Here is a 21909-nt window from a genome sequence, read left to right on the forward strand (position 1 = left end):
GAGAGAGCGCAGCCATGTCGACGGCGTGGGGCGGCTGGGGCTCCAAGCTCAACGTGACGTCCATCGTGTCGCAGGGCCTGGAGCAGGTGCGCAGCCTGCGCGAGGACGTGGAGAAGTCCTTCGACCAGGTGGTGGCGGGCGCGCCGGGCGCCGCGCGGCTGCCGCTGGCCAGGCCGACGGCGACGGCGCAGGAGGCTCAGGAGGCGCAGGAGGCCACGTCAGCGGCGAGCGAGGCTGCTCCGTCCCTGTTTGAGGAGGCGGACCCTACCCCCACTCAAGTTGAAGCGCAAGACGAGGACAAGATCCCAGCAGCAGCGGACGAAGCGGACGAAGAGCAGGAGCAGCAGCCCCCAGCGCCGCTCCAGGCCGAAGCAGACGCTGCCGACGACCCAGGCGAGGCATCAGAGGAGCTGGAGGCTGAGGAGCAGGAGGAGAAAGAAGAGCGGCTGGAGGCTGCAGGTGAAGAGTTGAAGCAGGAGGGGGAGCAAGAAGACGAGGAGGAGGAGGAAGAAGAAGAAGAAGAAGAAGAAGAGGGTGGAGAGAAGCAGGAGCAAGAGCAGCAGATAGTGGCTGGGGCTGAGGCTGCAGCTGACGAGCTGAAGCAGGAGGAGCAGAAGGAGAAAGTTGAGGAGGAGGAGGAAGAGGAGGGGGGAGAGGAGGGGGATGTTGCTGGCGCGGACGTGGCGACGCTGCGCGCGGAGCTGGCGGTGCGGGAGTCGCAGCTGCTGGCGACGTCCACGACGATCCGGGAGCTGCACGACGAGCTGGACAAGACGTGCAGCCGCGAAGTGGCGGCGGTGGAGCGCGCGCAGTTCCTGACGGAGCAGCTGGAGAACATGCGGCGCGAGGTGGCCAAGCTCACGCAGCTGCACCGCGACACGAGCGACAGCCAGAGCGCGGACGTGCAGGCGCTACAGATGGCACTGGCCGAGAAGGAGGAGAAGCTCAGCGCGCTGCTGGACGAAGGCCAGGCGCTGTCCGTCAAGCAGGCGCAGCTGGAGCAGAGGCTGCGCGCGCTGCGCAAGGAGAAGGACGAGCTGGAAGAGCGCGCGCTCAAATCGCAGTCGCAGTTCGAGGCGTCGGCGGAAGAGGTCAAAGACCTGTCGTCGAAGCTCAAGGCCAGCGATGAAGAGAATACGCGTCTGGCGCAGGAGAACCACCAGCTGGCCAGTAGTGCAGATACCACCACTTTGAAGGCGGAGAAGGCGGAGCAAGATGCGCAGGAGGCGCAACAGCAGCTGGAGAAGCTGCAGGCACAGGTGGAGCAGCTCACCCTCGAGGTGTCCGGCAAAAGCGAAGAGATTGCGAGACTCAAGTCGGCCACTCAATCGAACGAGGCGCTTAACCTGGAAAAAGAAGAGCTCCAGCAAACGTTAGAGTTCTTGCAGGAGAATGTGCGTGACTTGGAGAAGGAAGCAGCTCGCCGCGAGGAGATGGCGCGGGCGGAAATTGCGGACTTGAAGCGCAAGTGGCAGGATGCGGTGGCTCGCGTGGATATGCTAGGACAGAGTATATCTGAGGCCACTCAACCGCTTTTGCGCCAGATCCATGCCTTGCAGGAGGACCAGCGCGCAAGACAAGAGACGTGGAAGGCAACGGAGAGTACTCTGAGCGAACGTATTGACGAGGCCACTGAACAGCGTCGCGTACTTGAGCAGGAAAAACTTGAGGTTGAGCAACAGTTACGGGAGCTTCAACGCAAGCTAGAAAACAGCGAGTTGGAACTCACGAGAAAACAGGCTGAATTGAACCGTGCACAAGAAGCTGCTGAAAGCGCCAAGGGCGAAGCTCGTGAACTGCGTGGGCAGGCTGATGCATTGCAGATTGACTTGGACCAGGCGAAGCGTCAACGTGATGCTGAAGTGGAGGCAAAGCTACAGCTTCAAGCCCGACTGGATCGTGCGGAGAAGTCCTCCAAAACGGTGGAGGCTTCGGCATCAGCTTCTGCAGAATTAGAGCAGTCTCGTATGCGTGAGGCCCAGCTTCGACAAGACCTAGAATGGCATCAGCAGGAGCTTCTGCGGCTAAAGGTGTCGACGACGCAGCCTCCTGCACCAGCGCCGTTGTCGACCGGGTCTACATCTTCACAGCACCAGTATGTGAGACGTAGTATTGAGAGCGACCAGCGCAATGGAGCTGACGGGGAAGCATCGATTCTCCGAACAACGTTAGAGACCACGATGGGCGACTCTTTCAGCTCAAATGGTGGCAACACGTCAGTTCTTGGACTAAGTCAACTACAGCAGCGGTTGCGCTTGCGCGAAGGTGAGAACCGTATGCTGAAGCAGCAATTAGAGACACTGGAGGCCCGGCAAAAGCAGACTACTGACGAGATCGTTCGGCTGAGTACGCGAAACGCATTACTGGAAAGTGGTGAGACGCAGCGGGAACAGACCCAACAGGAGCTGGCACAGTTGCAGAAGCGTCAGGTGGTGTTGCTTGAGCTCTTTGGCGAGAAAGAGGAGCAGGTCGAGGAACTGCAGGCCGAAGTGAGCGAGCTCAAATCGTTTTACCGCAAGCAACTCGATACTTTGGCGACGCACAACGAACAACAGCAGAAACAGCGAGCTGATCAGCATCATCATTAGAAGGCGTGCTGAGCACACTGGCGAGAATAATTCAAGCGGTAAGCCTTGCCATCTTGCCCAGTGATTTACCATTTTGCTTGCTTTGTAGAGCTGAACAAAGAGAGCAACTCATAATGTACAGTCAACTCCAAGAACGATTGATTCAGGATGACAACGAGTTCAAAATGGTGCTTTACACAGAATGGAGTTGGTGACACTTTCGGTCGGCATACGACTCTATCATCTACAGCTTGAAGAAGGTCTACAGCGTGAACTTCGCGTTGCCGTCTTCGTCGCAGATGCCGAAGTGTGCCTCAAAGACCGTGTCGGTGCGCGAGGGTAGGTCGAACATCTGGAAGTAGTGACTGCGAGACGCGTTCAGGTTCTCGGCGGCCCACGTCATGTAGTCGGAGTAGAACTGCTCGGCGCCCGCAACGGAGCCCGTGTTGCCGTCCGAGGAACCGGCGCTGGGCCAGCCCGTCTCGGTGATGGCGAGCTTGTCGGCCAGGCCGGGGAAGCGCGACTCGATGTCGCTGCCCTGCAGCTCCGTCCACTGGTCGGACACGAGTGTGATGGCGTCGGCCGCGGCGGTGTTGGCCGTGAACACGGGCTGGATGTTCACTCCCACGACGTCGCAGGCCGTGAAGAGGTCGGCGAGGCCCGAGATGGCGCTGTAGCGAGACGAATCGAGCATCTCGGTGTTGCGCTGCACGGTGCCGATGGGGACGTTGGGCAATGCCGCCTGCAGCTGCTTGATGTAGGTGAGCATCTCGGACGGCACGGAGTCGACGGAGGCGAGGTTCTCGTTGCCGACGAAGATCTGGACGACGCTGGCCGAGCCGTTGGAGAGCGCGCCAGCCGAGATGGCGGCTGTGACGTAGGTGGCTGTGGCGCTGGGGTCGTCGTTGTCGAAGGCACGCCGAGCGACACGTTGAGGCCCTGCGCGATGGCGAGCGTGGCCATGTCGGCGGAGCCGTAGGTGGTGACGTAGGTGCGCACGAGGTCGAAGCCCTTCTCCTTGATGATCTGGAAGTCGGCGGAGATGGTGCTCTCCGTCACGGAGTCGACGTGGTCCGGGTCGTAGCAGACGCCGCCCGTGGTGGTGGCATCCGCGAGGTTCGTCGAGGAGATCATGGCGAGGGTGGTGGCCGCGACGAACGAGAAGATCTTCATGGTAGGTTGTGGTGGTGGTAGTGTTTGCTTGGCGAGGCAAGTTGTGGAATGAGTGCTGCTGTGACCCCGGCGTTTTGTTCGGTGACCGTCGTCACTACTGGCGATGGTTTGTGTCTCCTGAAGATCGAGTCGTGGCGTGTATTATACATGTAGGACACCGCCGTCAGATGGTGAATGTTATGCGGCAGATGGCAGTCTACTCGGTGACCAATGGTCACGGAGTTGACCATTGTGGCACGCCTGCTGTCTCGTGCTGCACAAGGTGCGCGGAAAGGATAGCCAGGGATGCCATAACGCACGTGGACTCCACTCCTCGGGGATCGAGTCAAGTCGCGCGTTGCGTTGTATGGAGTACGCGGCCATACTTGGCCCAGGCATGGCGAGGCTCACGTCAGTCGGGCAGACTTGCAAAGGCGACTGCTTTTCAAAATCCATTGCCGGTGCTGCGGTCACGACACGAAAGAGTTTGATATGTTTGCTCTTCGAAGAGGTTCTGAATGAGCTTGTCGTGCAGTTGTGAAGGCGTTTGTTTACCTGGTCACAGCTAGTAGAGATTTAAGACACCGGTACCCACACACCAGGCTTGAGGTGGGGATGCCTGTGGCTATCCGACCCATTTCGGGACCGGGTTCCGATACCCCTCATTACACTATGGGGCATTTATTGGCACTTGGGGCCCCAAGTAAGGTCACAGCTAGTGGACACGACGCGCTTGGCATGCTTCATCTCAGGGTATCTGATGGGTTTCGGTGGCAGCGTGTGATGCGAGTTTGAGGGCTCTGGGCCAGCGTACTGTGTCATGTATCATGTCGTGTACGTACAGCTGGAGGCGTGCGTGGGGGGTTGATTTTCCCATTGGTGCGTACGGAGCTCTTCCTCGTTGTCGTGGTGGGTCAGGTGTTACGTCGTGGGATTTGCGTGTGGTGCTGACAGCTCAAAAGCCTCCATCGAGAGATAACGCCACAAAACCAAGAGCTGCGGGGATGCTGTAAAGTCAGCAGCACGTAGCTGTTCCACCGCGCGTGCTGCTTGTACTCAGAAGTATCGATCCAATCGGTCGAGAGGTTCATCCAATACATTAAACCATACAAAGTCGGAGGAGCATTTTACAGTTCGTCCTCTTCGAGCAGCATGTTGGGCACGGCGTTCGTCACCGGGTAGCTGCGGCCGCAGTTGTTGCACACGAGCTCTCCCTCCACGATGTTGGTCTGCGCACAAGAAGACAACAAGCACAAGGTCAGTTGCCAACGCTCTCGTCCCCCATTTGACTCAGAAAAGCCGCCGCAACGTACGTCGAAGAGCACGCGGTGAATCGTCTGGAGCAGCTCGTCCTGCTCCGACAGGTCGGCGGGGATCTGCTCCGGCAGCACGGGCACCTCCGGGTGGTTGAGCTCCTTGGTGGTGTGGCACAGCGCCGGGTAGTCGATGGAGCTCATGATGTGCAGCATGAAGCTCTTGCTGTACTGCGTCTGCAGCACCACGACGCCGTCCATCTCCGGCACAATCTGCGCCCACCGCCATAGCAATGGTGTCGCAACTGTCAGTCCTATTGCTGCCGCCATGGCCGACAAATGACGCAGGACGTACCCGCAGCGGGAAGTTGAGCGGACGCGCGCCGGCGTCGCGGCCGGCCGTGTCGGCGCAGGCCTGTCGTCACGCGCACAGAGCAGCAGCAATACAAAGCGTCAGACAGCATCGGCACGTGGCTGCACACTGCGTGCGTGCGCACCTTGACGTGGCACACGAGCATGTTGTGGGTCAGCAGGCGCATGGCGGTCGAGCTCAGGAAGCGGAGTGTGGCCACCAGTTCGGGGCAATAGCATCACTAGCGTCCACTATGGTGGACGGCGACTTGGCGTTTGTAAGTGGACGGCGCAGTTCCCTATTTCCGCCAATCAGCACCCGGCTGCGATTAGGGCTGTGAACGACTGGAGCGGACGCCCGACCTCAACGGGTCAGTGTCAAAGGCTCCGGCAGCTCTGCGTGCGTGAAGCGAAGCGAGGCTCTACCTACCTGCTCTCTAGCTCCAGCGACAGCCCCAGCTCTCTAGCCACAGCCACAGCCCGACATGGTGAAGAAGAAAGGAAAGTCGAAGCGCTTGTCGCTGCACAAGAAGTACAAGATCGCGCGCAAGGTGCGCGAGCACAAGCGGCAGGAGCGCAAGGCCGAGAAGCTCAACCAGCACAAGAAGAAGAAGGACCCGGGCATCCCCAACAACTGGCCCTTCAAGGAGGAGCTGCTGCTGCAGGTGGAGCAGGCGCGTCTGGCCGAGATCGACGCGCAGCGCCAGGCGCAGCAGCAGCGCAAGGAGGACAAGAAGAAGGCCAAGCAGCTGGCCAAGCTGCAGCGCCTCGACGCCGGCGCCGTGCCCGCCGTCACGCCGCTGAGCGTCGAGCTGCAGGCCAAGAAGGACCTCAAGCACGCCGTGCAGGCGGCCGACGTGGTGCTCGTGGTGCTGGACGCGCGCGACCCGCAGGGCTCCCGCTCGCTCTCGCTCGAGGACGGCCTCGTGGCCAAGGGCCAGAAGCACGTCGTGCTCGTGCTCAACAAGGTGGACCTGGTGTCGGCCGAGACGGCCCAGAAGTGGGTCAAGTACCTGCGCCGCTTCCACCCGACCATCCCCGTGCGCGCGCTCAACGCCAAGATCTCGGACAACTCGAAGAAGACCAAGCAGGAGAAGGGCCACAAGGCGCTCTACGACCGCCAGCAGGAGATCAGCGGCATGCGCGACAACGGAGAGGTGCAGCCGCTGCGCGTGTTCCTGGACGAGCTGGCCGACAAGGCGGACAAGACCGTCAACGTGGCCGTGCTCGGGTACCCGAACGTGGGCAAGAGCACGCTCATCAACTCGCTCAAGCGCAAGCAGGTGGTGAACGTGTCGAGCAACCCGCAGTCCACCAAGACGGCGCAGGAGATTCAGTACGGCGAGAAAATCACGCTCGTGGACTGCCCCGCACTCGACCCGGACTACAGCGACGAGTCGTCCGCCATCATGCGCCACGGCATCGCCAGCGTCTTCGTGGAGGACCCCGTGCCGGTGGTGAAGAGCGTCATTGAGCGCGGTGACGCCGTGAACCTCATGCAGACGCTGCAGATCCCCGTGTTCCGGAACCACGAGGAGTTCCTCGCCAAGCTGGCCGTCAAGCGCAACATGCTGCGCAAGGGAGGCGAGCCGGACATCCTCATGGTGGCACGGACGTTCCTGCAGAACCTGGGCAAGGGTGTGTACAGCCCGTCGTGCTTGCCGCCGGTCAAGTCCAAGTCCCGATTCGAGCTGCCGGCCTGGTTCAAGAAGCTGGACCTGACTAAGGTTTGTGCCGTCGTTGAGACTCATGTGTGTTTATTTGTCACGAAAACTAACTCTGCATTTGTTTATCCTTGTTCAGCTTCCTGACGCCGAGACGTTGCTGTACAGCTCCAACCCCACCGGCCACAAGCGTGTGCTCACCTTTAAGGCGGCGCCCGTTTCTCACGCTGCGGGTGACATGACCGAATACGACCTCGTCATGGGCGAGCTGCCCGAGAACGACGGCCTCACTTCCGAAGATGACGACGACGCTGACGAGGATGCTGACATGGGTGAGGAGGAAGAGGAAGAGATGGAGGATGACGATGAATAAGCGTAGCCGCTTCCAGGGGATCAGATGCACCATCGACAAGTAGTAGCGTTGATGCAGCGCATCGCTCCAGCTTTTTCGCCCTAGACCGATACATGTACTTATTAATCTTGAAGCGCTGCGGCAGAGCAGATTTCTCAATTCACATGTCAACCGCTCATCTGTACGTTGCCTAGCGCTTCCCGTTTTCTATTGCTCCTTGAACGCTTTCTACAGCGGCCAGCCGTACATGGTACTCCTATCCAGGATCTCACAACAGCAGTGGGTCCTTCAGCTCGATATCTGTGGATTGAGTGCCTGCAGCACCACGCGCAAATCTTGCGACGTAGCAGCAGTCTGAGGCTGGCAACATCCACCACGACAACGTTGAAAAGCTCCATACGCGCCGCTGGGAAAATCAACCCCCACGCCAAACGCACGACCCAGCCGTATTTCCACGATACACGAGTTCAAAACCCTCACACGCTGCCACCGAAACCCATCGGATACCCTGAGATGAAGCATGGCAAGCACTCGTGTCTACCTACACTAAACGCCTTCACAACTGCACGACAAGCTCATTCAGAACCTCTTCGAAGAGCAAATATATCAAACTCTTTCGTGTCGTGACCGCAGCACCGGCAGTGGATTTTGAAAAGCAGTCGCCTTTGCAGCTCTGCCCTACTGACGTGAGCCTCGCCATGCCTGGGCCAAGTATGGCCGCGTACTCCATACAACGCAACGCGCGACTTGACTCGATCCCCGAGGAGTGGAGTCCACGTGCGTTATGGCATCCCTGGCTATCCTTTCCGCGCACCTTGTGCAGCACGAGACAGCAGGCGTGCCACAATGGTCAACTCCGTGACCATTGGTCACCGAGTAGACTGCCATCTGCCGCATAACATTCACCATCTGACGGCGGTGTCCTACATGTATAATACACGCCACGACTCGATCTTCAGGAGACACAAACCATCGCCAGTAGTGACGACGGTCACCGAACAAAACGCCGGGGTCACAGCAGCACTCATTCCACAACTTGCCTCGCCAAGCAAACACTACCACCACCACAACCTACCATGAAGATCTTCTCGTTCGTCGCGGCCACCACCCTCGCCATGATCTCCTCGACGAACCTCGCGGATGCCACCACCACGGGCGGCGTCTGCTACGACCCGGACCACGTCGACTCCGTGACGGAGAGCACCATCTCCGCCGACTTCCAGACCATCAAGGAGAAGGGCTTCGACCTCGTGCGCACCTACGTCACCACCTACGGCTCCGCCGACATGGCCACGCTCGCCATCGCGCAGGGCCTCAACGTGTCGCTCGGCGTGCCCTTCGACAACGACGACCCCAGCGCCACAGCCACCTACGTCACAGCCGCCATCTCGGCTGGCGCGCTCTCCAACGGCTCGGCCAGCGTCGTCCAGATCTTCGTCGGCAACGAGAACCTCGCCTCCGTCGACTCCGTGCCGTCCGAGATGCTCACCTACATCAAGCAGCTGCAGGCGGCATTGCCCAACGTCCCCATCGGCACCGTGCAGCGCAACACCGAGATGCTCGATTCGTCTCGCTACAGCGCCATCTCGGGCCTCGCCGACCTCTTCACGGCCTGCGACGTCGTGGGAGTGAACATCCAGCCCGTGTTCACGGCCAACACCGCCGCGGCCGACGCCATCACACTCGTGTCCGACCAGTGGACGGAGCTGCAGGGCAGCGACACCGAGTCGCGCTTCCCCGGCCTGGCCGACAAGCTCGCCATCACCGAGACGGGCTGGCCCAGCGCCGGCTCCTCGGACGGCAACACGGGCTCCGTTGCGGGCGCCGAGCAGTTCTACTCCGACTACATGACGTGGGCCGCCGAGAACCTGGACGCGTCTCGCAGTCACTACTTCCAGATGTTCGACCTGCCCTCGCGCACCGACACGGTTTTCGAGGCGCACTTCGGCATCTGCGACGAAGACGGCAACGCGAAGTTCACGCTGTAGAAGATAGACTTGCGTTGCAACACCTTCATGTTCACATTAAAAAATAACAGCAAAACTGAATGACACCATAGACCGGGAGTTGTCCTTACCGCCTGAATATGCCGGGTGGTGAACTCCGCTATGGACAGTAGTAAGTGGTCATACTACACCTCGCTTGGTCTACCTGTGAAACGTTCACCCAGACTCACGGCTGCAAATTCATCACGCATACTGATGCAGAAAAGGTTATCAGTCACATGATAGGAAGAACATACGTCGGATTGAACTCTAAAATCCGCCAGCAGTCGTCATGGAGATCCGCAACTCAAATCCACATCGTAAGTGGCTAGTCGTCCGGTTGCAGCAGCTCATCGTACTCCTCGCGCAGTACAAGAGCTTCCTGGAGCATACCTTCCAACTCAGAAGTTGAAAACTCTTCATCCTTGGGTGCTTTAGCGCGGGCCTGGCAAATACACTTGCTTTTTGCACGACGGCATTTTCGGCAAAATGCCGGCGGTTTGTTATCGGGTGATTCGTCCTTTGTAGCGTCCTTGGTTGTTGACTCCTCCTCCGGGATAGGAGCCACGTCCGTGTCGACAGCTACGTCGCTATCCTTGCGCACCTCGTAAAACAGGCTAAGCAACTGCTGGAGCTCCGACGTGTCCAGCTTTGTTAAAATTTTCACTTGATCACTACAGAGGTCGGATCGAATGTGTTAGCGCTACATATACTAGTTCAGCCTCTCAGCACACTCGTGAATGGCGTACCTGCGCTCTCCTTCCGGAAGATCGTCGAGCTTGACGTCGTAAGCCACAAGCATCAAAATTGTTGCCACGCAAGTCCACTAGCACACACACACACACATGACTCGTCAATAGCTGCGACATTGGACAGCTGCAGTAAGCGCTGGTGAGTCCAACCTGATGTGCGTTGCGAGTGTCAATAGCATCGCGCAGTGCGAACGTTTCTGTTATCCTGTCGATACGGTGGTTTGCGAACCGGTCGCTAGCAAGTTTAAGCTTCAGCGCGACTTGAGGCAGCGGTCGTCGTAACATCAGCGAGAGAGAATTCCATCGTTCCAAGCGAATCTGACGCGCACGTCGGCGTGCAGCGTCTGCTTCGACCTTTTCCGGCCCTTGAAGCAAAGGGTCTACATCTTCTTTCTCCTCTTCCTTTGCAGGCAGAGGAAGTCCAGCCACTAGTAGCGTCGTCTCGTGGGTTATCCAGTTTGAGAGCAGCCCCCAGAGATGGCTAAATAGCGGCAAATCATTCAGCGTCACCACTTCTTCTTCGTCAAAATCGGAGATTTCAAAGCTATCCGCTGACGATACATCACTGGCGGCAGCATCACTTTCGTCGCTGTCGCTAACCACAATGTCGTCTTCGTCGTCTCCCTCTTCTTGGCTTTTCTTGACCAGCTTTTCCACTTTCTTCGCCAGTTTCTGCTTGTGCGCAGGGAACACGTAGCCTTCAATAAGTGTAGCGTGTTCAGCAGTCGGGAAGTTCCTATCGGGTGCTGCGGGGGTCTCGTTCTCCTTCAACTTCGTACTTGTGGTTGCTTCCAGAGCTGGCGGGACCCCCACAGACATGGCGTTTGCCGTCGAGTGCTTCCTCTCAACAACTCCCAGGTCGTTGGTTTTGGCCCAGACTGACTTGGCCTTTGGCAGCGGCTCTGGCTTGGGCGCTGCTGGGGCTTCAACATGGTCGACAGGTTTCTCGTCCTCGTAGTCAAGCGGATTGGGCTTGTCCGTGCCGAAAACTTCAACCAGAGACGGCACCAGCTGCGGCGGTTTGTGCGCGAGTCTGGAGAGCAGCACGCGAGCTTTCTGCAGCAAGAAAAAAATAAGCAGCAGGTCAGCATGAACCACAATTTGCAACCCCATTTTGAAGCATTTTGGTGGTGATTTAGAGCCTGAAATTTGGGGTCGGAGACCTTGAGACACAGTTGCGAGCAGAACTGGCGCTCGTAGTGGGCGTCGTAGATCTCTTTGCGAGCCAGAGAGACTCGAAGCTTGCCCTTCGTGCTGCGTTGTTTAAGCAATTAGTTAGATTGGCTAAAAATACAAATAACACGCTATGATTGGCTGAAAATAGATTACGTACGTCGGCAGCGGGTTCGCGCAGGCCGGGAAGGCGCAGCGCTTGGCGGCGGCGCGCTCCTCGAAGACCTCCTCCATCTGCCGGCGCTGCAGCAGCTGACCGCTCAGCTCCAGGTAGCGCAGGGACACGCGCGGCCCCAGCAGCGTCGCCATGAGCGCGAAGGCCTCCTGCACGCTCGAGCCATGGACGCTCGTCATGATTGGCGAGAACTGTGTCCGTTGCAATTGCGATGCACAAAATGTGTGGACCACACAAGAAGCGGACCAAATACGGCATACTGGAGTGAAGATAAACGGATGACTTGACGTTTGTAAAGTTACTTGACCTTGTACATGCTGTTATAGTAGAAGTGTGTCACGCAGTTAAGATGCAAAAGCTATGCAATTAGAGCCCACTACTTCCACGGCCACGCCTTATCGAGTTTCGGCTGGAAGTTGCCATCGTTCATTGGCGTGTCGGCCTTGCCGAAGTCGGTTGTGTTCAGCGCATACCGTGCCGCGTCGGTCAAGTCGGACCACATGATCAAGTCCTGGAACTCGCCTGCAGTTGACGTTCCTTCAAGATGATGATCGATGAAGATCCAGCTGGACGTGTACTCGACCATGCAACTGGTACCAGTAACCATATCGGCAGGAGGGGGTGCGTACTTGGAGTACCCGCTGTGGGCGGACGGCGTCATGGCCAGGATCTTGGGGTTTTCGACATCGGGGTTGTCGATCCACACGACCACATGCTCCCAGTCGTGGCGGTGTCCGTCGACATTAGTTGGCTCGTCCTTTGGGAAGTACCAGGCGTACATAATGGCCCAAACTCCGTTAACCCACGTCGATCGACCGTAAACCTGCGAGCCGTAGCCTGAGCCTCGGCAGCCTCCCTCCGGCGAGCCCTTGGGTTTGAGCCCACCGCCCGTGTCACCATTGGCGTTCACAGCGGGATACGGGTGGCAGCCATTGTTGATGAAAAGCTGGGGTTTGAACTTGATCGCAGCCTTGTTCGTGATGGTCGTGGGCTGGGACTGCGGGAACGGAACGACCTGGTCGTGGTCAATGATGCCTGCTTCGATTGACATGAGCCAGGCTGCGACGGCGATGGCAAGTGCTTGGAAATACATCGTTGTGGGTGGAAGAGGGATTCTGGAAATGATGCTTTGGTAACGAGCTCTCGATTTAAGGCAGGCAAGGACGGTGTTCTGCCCTGGCTCACCGTTTCTTTTTGTGCCCCCGCAATGGTCTGCTTCTTAACTTCTGTCACTTCGCATGAGTGTACGAGTGTATACTGTAGTCATGTCGTGAATCTCGACTCATGATAAATACACGTGTATGTAACGCTTTCCACGTGGTCAAGAGTCCCGTATTCGTGACATTGCCTTATTCGTATAGGCATCTCGCGCGATTCACCAGTTCTGGATAGCCGGATATGGGATAACGCACCCAAAGAAAAATGATCAAACCAAGCATTGAGAAGAAAAATTAAACATCAGCATGATTCGCTTAAAGTCTTCAAAAGAACAGAATATGAGTGCCAAGCTGATTAAACAATTCTACGCTGAAAATTTCTCGTTTTCTTGTGTGGTCTGTGAAGGTTGTCATCTACAGTAGGCTCCAGATTTGTTGGAAAGTTTCAATTCTAGGTGTGGATCTAAACAGCACCAGTAGGGGTCCTCCTGTTAGCCAAAAACGCAAACTTACAATTGACAACATCCGCAATCTGTGTATCCATAATCTTGTCAGGCAGCACATCTTTCGTAACTACCTAGTCTTTGTTTCTATGCATGGAATGTTCAAACAGGTATAAAAAATGCTGCGATGCTGCAGGCAGTAAAAGTGCGGCACGTGCAGCGTTCCCATGTGGATATCCCAGGGCCACCAGTTGAGTCCAAAGCGGGGTCCAAAGCGGAAGTCCCGACGCGCTTTTCTATTTCCCACTTCCGACGCGCAGCTCCCCACGACCGAGACGACGATGAAGCTCGCAATAGCTCTCGCTGTGTTGAATGTGGTAGTGAGTGATACCATCACTATTATAGACGTCCACGTGCTCGGGCTCCAGCGGTTTCAACAAAGTGCCCATTGCCGACGAGTACATGGACACGGCGGTGGACCAAGGTACCGCCGCATTCGGAGTCCGCGAACACAGCAGAAACTTCGGCATACTTATTCCAGACAACTCGATGAAGGTGGACAACTTGTCCTATGACAACCATTTCTACGCTTTCTAGTGAACATTGATAACGCTATTGTAACTTATTTTGCTGTATTGGGATGCTGTATGTAGTGGAAGCTAGGGTTCGTAAAGGGCAAATTGAAAAGTGATATTGTACATTAACATCCGTACTCTCTTGTATTCTAGACCAGCTACTTTACTCACATCATGAATGCAATTGTTAGTTGACGGGTCGCCCCGTAAACTTCACCTTGAAGCCGTCCTGCAAGTCGTCCCGTAAGTCGCCCCGTAATAACTTAGGAGTTATGTATATAACGCAATGCGTTACAGATGCTACCGAGAACCATTTTTCCTTTTGATCCAGGTGATCTCGCCAAATGTTGGAAATAATCAAACCAAGAAGCGAAGGGGAATTTATTTTTACAGCTTTCTAGGCAGAGGCGACGGCCTGAATGATGCGGAGCCCGTTGCTTCTATTATTTTGGAAGGGCTGCTCGAGCGCCTTCTAGGTGTTGACTCGCCCGAGGTTTCCTCGTCACTAGAATGGGCAGCCTTGCGAGGAGAAGTTACTGGAGATATGGCGGGTGAAGGTGTCGGCGACAGATGTATATCCAGCTTTTCCGCTTTTCGGGTGGGCTGCAAAAGGTGTTCGTCGCTCTGCACATCTACCTTTACTTTCAGCGTGCTGGGTGGACTGATTGAAGAGAGCATTCGCGGCGAGGGAGAGATGTCGGAGCGCCAGCAGACGAAAGTTTGAGCTGGAGCCATCGGGGAGTCAACAATAGCTTTGATCGGAGATAAGGTAGTCCACTTGGAGAAAATTTGGTTGCAGACTCACCGTCCTTCACATTTCCCTCGCGTTTCGGTATGTCAATGGTGAGAGGGAAAGCGCGAAACGTTGTCGAGACCCGTCGTGACAGCCCCCGAGACAGCTTACTGTATTTGGTATCGAATCGCAACTTCAAAATAATTGCAATTCGATCTCCCTCTGGTTAGAACGGCACTAAAAAGTTTCTGACAGGTTTCAGCTTTGTTGGGAAGTTTCACATTGCTTATTGGAAGGCGTTGGTGCGGTCTGAATCACGTTGGGGGTGCAACTCAGCAACTCGGTATCCCCTATTTATCATGGTTGTGGATACAAGTATAGCGACTGATCATTATAGATGTCCGTGGCGGGCGCACCCGAGTGACCAGCCTGCCCATGTCGCCAACTTGACAGTAAGCTTACCAAGAACTTCGCGAGTGGCACCATAGAAGGCGGGTGCAAGGCAGTGGTCGGATATCCCCTCGAGACGGCCAAGCCCCGCACCTCAAGACGAGTCTGTAGGAGGAGGGGGGGGGGGGGGGGGGGCGTCGGTTCACTGGGGCGCCGTTTTGGAAATGGGGCAGTACCTTAACCATTTCCCGCTGTTGGCGGGGTTCTCAGTGCAGATTTTTGATGTGCTTGCTGTTGGTGGTGGCTGTGACTGTGCAGCGATGTTTATCCTCATCGTGCAGCGCCAGCGGACTACTCGCTGGTAACTGCTGGCTTGGTCCCTTGTAGACCATCAAGGTTCGGGTGCAGACGATGTGCGCACGTGGGTCAGCAATTGGCAGTGCGTCAAGGCCGAAACGGAGTGGGCGGGCTCGATCGCGGCTTCTGGCTGACTGCGGGGCGCGAAATGCTGCACCTACTTCGCGGCGTACGAGGCGACCAAAGCGGCGATGGCGGACCGGTTTGCCCACGACGCCTCTGGTTTGTCGCCCGAGCTCGCGAATCCACGCCCGCTGGTTCCATGCACTTCCGTCCTGCATCGTCGCCTTCAACAAGACCGTGGGCCCTCCGTCTCCTGACGCCCTCGCTGCATCCAATCGCCGTGGCTGAAGCAGCAGCGATTCGCGGGGCTTCAAGTTGAAGCTCTCCTTTTCGGCCAATCGGCGGCGTCCAATCCGCTGATCGCTAAACAAATCCGGATCCCCAGCCGACGTCAGACGCAGATTCGCCCAGCAGCTCCCACGTGCGCCGCCATGCTCGCCCGCCTGCGCCACGCCTCCCCCGCGCTGCGCCGCCCGCTCGCCCGCAGCTTCGCCGCCAAAGGTAGACCCGCCCCCCTCTCCCCAACACAACCGACTAACCAACGCAACCGACTAACCCAGCGCGTCGCCCATGGCAGCCGAGTACGAGAACATCCGCACCGAAGTGCGCGGCAAGGTGGCCATCATCACGCTGAACCGGCCCAAGGCGCTGAACGCGCTGTGCAGCCCGCTGATCGAGGAGCTGAACGGCGCCGCGCACGCCTTCGACGCCGACGCCCGCGTGGGCGCCATCGTCATCACCGGCAGCGACAAGGCGTTCGCGGCGGGCGCCGACATCAAGGAGATGGCCGGCAAGACGTTCGTGGAGGCCTTCAAGAGCAACATGTTCGCCAACTGGGGGGACATCACCACGGTGTCCAAGCCCGTGATCGCCGCCGTCAACGGCTACGCGCTGGGCGGCGGCTGCGAGCTCGCCATGCTCTGCGACCTCATCATCGCCGGCGACACGGCCAAGTTCGGCCAGCCCGAGATCACGCTCGGCACGATCCCCGGCTGCGGCGGCACGCAGCGCCTGATCCGCGCCGTGGGCAAGGCCAAGGCCATGGAGATGATCCTCACGGGCAACATGATCGACGCGCAGCAGGCCGAGCGCGACGGCCTCGTGGCGCGCGTCGTGCCCGCCGACCAGCTGCTGGACGAGGCGCTCAAGACGGCCGACAAGATCGCGTCCTTCTCGCAGCCAGTGGTCAAGATGGCCAAGGAGGCCGTCAACGCCGCCTACGAGCAGTCGCTGCAGGAGGGGCTCAAGTACGAGAGCCGCCTCTTCTGGAGCTCCTTCGCCACCAAGGACCAGAAGGAGGGCATGGCCGCCTTCGTCGAGAAGCGCAAGGCCGAGTTCAAGGACGAGTAAGCCTAGCCTGCCCTGTCCTGTCCTGTGTGTGTGGACGTGACACCTTTCGGGTCGAGAAGACGAGATACAAACTCAAATCAAACAGACTATCGACGTTGAAACCCACTGCCATTAAAGGAGCTCTACCTGTTTCGATGGCTGTCTGCACTACAGACTTGAGCTCCAGCCGGATGTGGCGACGGTAGGCAAGAGAAGCAGAGCTTGCTCCTTTACTGCCGCCACGTCCGTCCGCTGGAGCTCTCTTGCACCATGGCTGCTGGCCTATTGGGACTGCTAGAGTCTGTCGCAACAACTAGTGCTGCCTGGCCGCTGTGATAACGTCCGTCAGCACCTCTCTTCACGTACCTTTGCTCTTCTTTGACGAGTTCCTTGCAGGGTTGCCAGCTGCAACCGTCCCGTTCACACCACTCGCCACGCCGTTACAGTCGCTGGCATTGCGTTTCTTCTTGGAAAGCTTCTTCTGCACGTGTTTGCTGTCACTCGCGCCGTTGTCCACGGACTCGAGGACCCACTCGGGGATCGCAGAGCGAGTGACGTGGTCGATCTGCATGTCCATCCCTCCGTGCCGGGCCTCCCACTGGTCTGTGTAGTAGGCGAAGTCGCGGATCACACTCGTCAGGTCCACATCGTGTGTCCCGCCGGCAGCTGCAACAGGATTCGGGGCAGGGAAGCCCAGACCAATGAACAACCATGACGTGTGCACCTCGGACTTCGATGAGCCTTCTGGGGAAACGTCCTTGCTCTCAACGAAGTCGAAGAAGCGAGCAAAGGGGTGAACCCGAAGCTCTGGGAGCGCCTCTAACCTGAATACACAATCATGAAGTCAATCTACAGGGAGAAGAAACCAACGCTCGTTTCGAGCAACGGGAGACTGGTAGCTGTAGAGAAAACACAGCAACTGATCCCTGCGTCGGAGCTGAGCCGCAACACTAGAACCCTGGACGAGTGGTCAGGCACTACGTTACATAGTGCCTGACCACGTAGTCTACGTACCTAAGAAACAAGTGACGCAGCCTTGATTCAACCCAACCGAACCATCCTTCGAAGTCCTCGGCGTTGTTCGCTGTTATCTGGACACGGAGAAAGTGTTTGGTCCTGGGCATCAAAGAAAGCACAAGCAAATCCAACAAAAGTCACAACACCGAGCGAGCGCAGGTAATCACAAGTCTCGACAGCTGAAAGAGACCAAACACTGGTCAAGGGAACCTTTGGAAAAACACCGGAGCTATGAAGAGCTTTGCCCATGAAGTTTTCTGCGCACATGATGTCAGCAGCAAAAACGAAAAGGAACCCGACTCAAGCAAGGACATATTACCTTCGTCTCGATCTCCAGCGTCCGATTAAACCCCTTGCCGAACTCGGCCTTGAGAATGTGACGAGTCGAAGCCATCACGTTGTATGACGAATTCAGTGCCGGGTACGCTGGTGTGATGATCGGCATCAAGTGTAACCGGTCGCGCACATTGATCTTAGGATTCCAGCCCTTCATACATAAAGACAAGCAACCACGTTAGTTCTTGGAGCTCGAAACCCCAATTACTGCGGATAGAGCGGTAAGAAAAAGTATCCGAACAAAAGCGTATGCATCACCGGGAAGCCAAGGTTCAGCGGGTTGTCCACCCGGTCGAGCATGATCGGGTTGGGCCACGTCCACATCTGGTAGATGCGGAAGAACCGCGAGAGCAAAGATGCTGGCAGCGCGTTCGGGTAGAACTGGCAGATGCGCGCGACCAAGATGGCCCAGTTCACTCCTCCCAGGAAGCCCAGCACGTTGGAGTAGATACCGCGGACCTGCAACAGCAACGCACAGATTACACCTCAACCCGGCCAAAACTCGAGTTTTTACAGCGTACCCGGGCCCAGTGCTTGACAGCGATCAGCGTCGTCCGGAACCTGTCTTGGTTGGGTACGAGCTGCAAAATCCTCTCAGTCACGCGCACGCCGTTGCAGCTCCTGACCGAGGACTCGTCCAGTCCTCTCAAGTACTTGTCGTCCAGGATGTCGATGTCCTCCGGGACGGAGTCCAGATCCAGCGACACAAACAGCAGGTCCACTGGGATCCCGTCCATCTTCATCTTGATCACCGGCACGAACCTGTCACCACAAAAAAAAAAACATCACAAAATAAGTAAAAAAAAAAACAGTAAGTAATAAATTCCGCCGCCGTACGCGTCGCTGATGACGTGCAGCCCCGTGACGCTGGGCGTGGCCTCCAGCAGGATCGGCGCCTTCTCGAAGAAGCTGGCACGCGTACAGTGTCTCGGTGCGATGCACAACCTGCCGGTAAATGTACATAAATTACAGTCAAAAGTAGGCTCAAAAGTAGGGTATTCTACCCAACTCGACCAAAATTTGGTAGAATTGGTAGAATATTCTACGGCGCACGCACGTGTCGATGTCGGCCTCTCGGCTCTGCACGCCCAGGCGGTAGGAGCCGAAGCTGCGCAGCTGCACGCGCCTGGCCGCCGCCTGCGACTCGCCGAAGCGCGCCACGCCCTCGTGCAGCGCGTACTCCTGCAGCACATGGTGCAGTCTTTCCAGCACGGCCTCGCGTCGTGCCAGCTGCTCGGGGCTCTCGTAGAGGCCGCAGGACCTGCAGTAGTGGGGGCGTTAGAGCGTACTACACTTGGAGAGCAGCTTTCAAAGAGGTGGCAGACGCACTGGAGTGTGCGCAGCAGCTCGTCGTTCAGGTTCCTGTCGTCGTCCGAGGGCCCCGCGGTCGACAGCGGCATCGTCATGGCTGGCGTAGAGCGGGGTAGAGCGGCGTTCTACCCAGGAAATTAGTGGCGAAACTGTTGGAAAGAGATCGAACCACTTCATTGGTTATTAATCTGCGACGACAGTTGTAGAGCCGTTTTTTAATATTAGCATCACTTCGTGTAATACTTCAACGACTCGGTTCGTGCTTTTATATAATACTGACCATCACCACCGTCTAAGCTTCAAAACTGCGGCTCGAGCAGGAATAGAGCGGCGCCGTGGACGGACATGGTCCCGGGGTTCTGGTCGACTGGGATGGGCAGAAACACATATCCTAACGCATTTTCCAACAAGGCCAACTGAGCGGGGCATTTGTACAGGGGGCAGCGGTAGAACCCCAAATTGGTCGCCGTTTGACTTGGTAGCGGCCGCGGATCCTCACGGGCTGCTGGGCCTGTAGACGGCAGCATCAAGCCTTCGGGTCCGAATCGGAACCGAGCTGTAGCGTGCAGCGTCAACGGTGGAAGTGGTTGGTATCGGTCTGGTTGAGGTACGCCATCGGAGGATGAAGGGGTCATTTGTTCTAACAGGGTGCACGAATCCACAGACCACCCAGCATTCTACACAACCGATAGGCAAATGAGTCAGCAATTTGCACACAAAGGTGGGAAATCCTATGAACTCGTACCGAGAGAAACAGCCCTGAAAGCACGATGGAGCCTAGGAGCTCTTCGGCAGGGATTACGTTCGTCGCGGGCGTGGAGGATTTCGAGTCAGGTGGTTGTTTCGAGGGCAGCACCACCAACGAAATCTTACTGAGAGGTATTCCCGAGTTCATGGATATGCTGTGTCGGAATGAGTACAGGAGCGCTACGTAGCAAAACAAAATGGGTTGTGAGTGACATAGTAGCTGCAACTCTGGAACGATTCGAGACACACGAACCTTTCGGACGATGCAAGGATGGCAACCAGATCGAATCAATTCTTACAGGAGCAAGCGCCAATACAGATTTCTGATGAGTGTGGAAGAAACTGACGGCTTGCTTGAGCCAGCGAAGCCAACAGGCCAACCGCGTCGGCGTTGAATAACCCCCACCACGCTCGGTTTTCATCGGATCGCCTCTCCACGTAGAGGGCAGGTCGCCGCGCGCAAGAGCTTCAATTGTTGCCATCATGTCTGGGTTCAGGAGCTCGACACTATCTGCTCGAAGAGAAAGAATCATCTCGGCATTTGTCCAGATGAATGTCAAGTACGTCTCCATTGCCGGAAGCTCCACTTGGATCAAGTGTGCAGTCGGCTGCTGCTGCAATTGAGTCTGCAGATATTGTTGTCGCTGAAGTGTGCTGACTCGACTTGGAGGTTGACGATTCGATTTGTAGCTCATCAACACTTCCACAGCGTCGCGTGCCTTGCTCTTGCCCCACCCGATGATCATGCTCTCTCGCTTCTGTCTCTGGAGCTGCTTAATGCTACTCGACAGACTGGTTTTATCAGGGAGTTCAGCCGTCAGCTCCTCAAGGCGCTGTTGAGCACACGGTAATTTCGCTGCCGCTACGCGAGCAAGATTTGCTACAGTTGACGTTCTAATCGACGAAGACGATGGAGCTGCGTCGTACATTTTCACCAAATTTTGGAGAACACAGGAGGTTTCGCGGGCACGCTCTTGACGCTGAAGACCGGGGGGCACCAAATCAAGCTCAAGGTTCTCAAAGAGTTTCGCGCATGGAGCCATTGTGGTGGTCACAAGTCGTTCACGGAGGTGGAGGGTTCGAGATAATAGCTGTGCATCATGATCGGTGCTGTGAAGATCGAGGGTGTCGTAATGGAGACACCAGTTCAGCAAATCTCGACATTGGTTTGCTCGATTATCACCCCACAGCCGACCCATGTAAATTAAAGCTGCCAGCTCTGTCAGCGTTTTCCCATGTGCTTCCGCGGCTACTGCCGCAGAAGGAGTGGCTGATTGACTGAGCGCAGACGTGCCCGACGTAACGGTGGCTGCGACGACACGTTGCTGCAAATGAAACTGAATCAAACGCGTCACTCGATCCATTTCGCAGTGAGATAGGAACAGGTCTGCCGGGACTGCATTGGTATCTTGATCGTCTTTTGCCATTCTTTGCGGGTTCTGGATGTGAAGTCGGAATATTGAGTGAAAGAGCCAAAGTGCCGCCCGAAGTTGCAGCTGCTCGGCACTACTGCGCTGAAGAGCGGTTAATATCGATGAAGCATGCCGCGAAAGCGGTGGAGGGCGTTTTGGTGCCTCTTCTTTTTGCTGTGCGATTTCCAACTTCTTTTTCAGCTTTTCGGTCTCCTTCCTCTCCTGTTCAGCCTGCAGGAAGTCATTGTAGAGTTGTCGGAGTGTCTGCGGTGGCTCCAAGAACAAACGTTGGGCTGGAATAAGGCTCGCATCGCGGTAATGGATCGCTTGCTCGGTTGATGCACTCGACAGCTCCTCAACAAGCCACAGACGAAAGTCGTGATTCGTCGACTTCACGTCACTAAAGCGCACGATTTGGAGCCGCAAGGCGTTCGCGATACTCAACGATGGTGCTGCCACAGCCCCTTCAATGATCGTCCACCCGGGGTCCATCGAGATCTCTTTCAGCCTTGTCACTGCGGCGACATCGTGAGCTGCGGGATCGCCGTCTGCAGTATTGGTGGCAGCCTTATCACGATATGACCATATTCCACTTGCAGTCTGGGCCGCAACATC

General features: G+C 56.8%; 9 protein-coding genes across 10 annotated transcripts; 4 read left to right on the forward strand and 5 right to left on the reverse strand.

The window, feature by feature from the left end:
* Window positions 1–14: 14 nt before the first annotated feature.
* Window positions 15–2588, forward strand: IUM83_05062 (Transcription factor TMF, TATA element modulatory factor; the record flags this gene model as incomplete). The annotated part of the gene is made up of 4 exons (XM_067929175.1): window positions 15–459; window positions 589–2095; window positions 2221–2265; window positions 2372–2588. 4 exons carry the CDS (start codon window positions 15–17, stop codon window positions 2586–2588), a joined length of 2214 nt encoding a protein of 737 aa, XP_067794777.1.
* A 241-nt stretch (window positions 2589–2829) lies between these two features.
* On the reverse strand, window positions 2830–3740 carry IUM83_05063 (beta-glucosidase btgE; the record flags this gene model as incomplete). The annotated part of the gene is made up of 2 exons (XM_067929176.1): window positions 2830–3387; window positions 3498–3740. 2 exons carry the CDS (start codon window positions 3738–3740, stop codon window positions 2830–2832), a joined length of 801 nt encoding a protein of 266 aa, XP_067794776.1.
* A 1106-nt stretch (window positions 3741–4846) lies between these two features.
* IUM83_05064 (Multifunctional methyltransferase subunit trm112) lies at window positions 4847–5511 on the reverse strand (the record flags this gene model as incomplete). 2 transcript variants are annotated; one of them, XM_067929177.1, is made up of 4 exons in its annotated part: window positions 4847–4948; window positions 5033–5233; window positions 5328–5387; window positions 5470–5511. In XM_067929177.1, 4 exons carry the CDS (start codon window positions 5509–5511, stop codon window positions 4847–4849), a joined length of 405 nt encoding a protein of 134 aa, XP_067794782.1. The 2 variants fall into 2 exon arrangements, with proteins under 2 accessions (XP_067794782.1, XP_067794783.1); XM_067929178.1 differs by having other exon boundaries at window positions 5033–5245.
* Window positions 5512–5808: 297 nt separating this feature from the next.
* On the forward strand, window positions 5809–7360 carry IUM83_05065 (Guanine nucleotide-binding protein; the record flags this gene model as incomplete). The annotated part of the gene is made up of 2 exons (XM_067929179.1): window positions 5809–7050; window positions 7127–7360. 2 exons carry the CDS (start codon window positions 5809–5811, stop codon window positions 7358–7360), a joined length of 1476 nt encoding a protein of 491 aa, XP_067794781.1.
* Window positions 7361–8415: 1055 nt separating this feature from the next.
* On the forward strand, window positions 8416–9327 carry IUM83_05066 (beta-glucosidase btgE; the record flags this gene model as incomplete). The annotated part of the gene is made up of 1 exon (XM_067929180.1): window positions 8416–9327. One exon carries the CDS (start codon window positions 8416–8418, stop codon window positions 9325–9327), a length of 912 nt encoding a protein of 303 aa, XP_067794780.1.
* A 325-nt stretch (window positions 9328–9652) lies between these two features.
* On the reverse strand, window positions 9653–11603 carry IUM83_05067 (uncharacterized protein; the record flags this gene model as incomplete). The annotated part of the gene is made up of 5 exons (XM_067929181.1): window positions 9653–9998; window positions 10074–10150; window positions 10227–11132; window positions 11240–11330; window positions 11410–11603. The coding sequence occupies 5 exons, from the start codon at window positions 11601–11603 to the stop codon at window positions 9653–9655; spliced, it is 1614 nt and encodes a 537-aa protein (XP_067794779.1).
* Window positions 11604–15573: 3970 nt separating this feature from the next.
* On the forward strand, window positions 15574–16492 carry IUM83_05068 (Enoyl-CoA hydratase; the record flags this gene model as incomplete). The annotated part of the gene is made up of 2 exons (XM_067929182.1): window positions 15574–15643; window positions 15720–16492. 2 exons carry the CDS (start codon window positions 15574–15576, stop codon window positions 16490–16492), a joined length of 843 nt encoding a protein of 280 aa, XP_067794785.1.
* Window positions 16493–16829: 337 nt separating this feature from the next.
* On the reverse strand, window positions 16830–19230 carry IUM83_05069 (Poly(A) polymerase; the record flags this gene model as incomplete). The annotated part of the gene is made up of 9 exons (XM_067929183.1): window positions 16830–17295; window positions 17486–17587; window positions 17699–17745; window positions 17808–17975; window positions 18083–18283; window positions 18346–18586; window positions 18662–18769; window positions 18882–19085; window positions 19154–19230. The coding sequence occupies 9 exons, from the start codon at window positions 19228–19230 to the stop codon at window positions 16830–16832; spliced, it is 1614 nt and encodes a 537-aa protein (XP_067794784.1).
* Window positions 19231–19434: 204 nt separating this feature from the next.
* On the reverse strand, window positions 19435–20628 carry IUM83_05070 (uncharacterized protein; the record flags this gene model as incomplete). Its single annotated transcript, XM_067929184.1, has 3 exons — window positions 19435–19812; window positions 19881–20062; window positions 20136–20628. 3 exons carry the CDS (start codon window positions 20626–20628, stop codon window positions 19435–19437), a joined length of 1053 nt encoding a protein of 350 aa, XP_067794836.1.
* Between the last annotated feature and the right edge of the window lie 1281 nt (window positions 20629–21909).

This window comes from Phytophthora cinnamomi (genome assembly GCF_018691715.1).
Source record: "Phytophthora cinnamomi strain GKB4 chromosome Unknown Contig23, whole genome shotgun sequence".
Taxonomy (NCBI): domain Eukaryota; phylum Oomycota; class Peronosporomycetes; order Peronosporales; family Peronosporaceae; genus Phytophthora; species Phytophthora cinnamomi.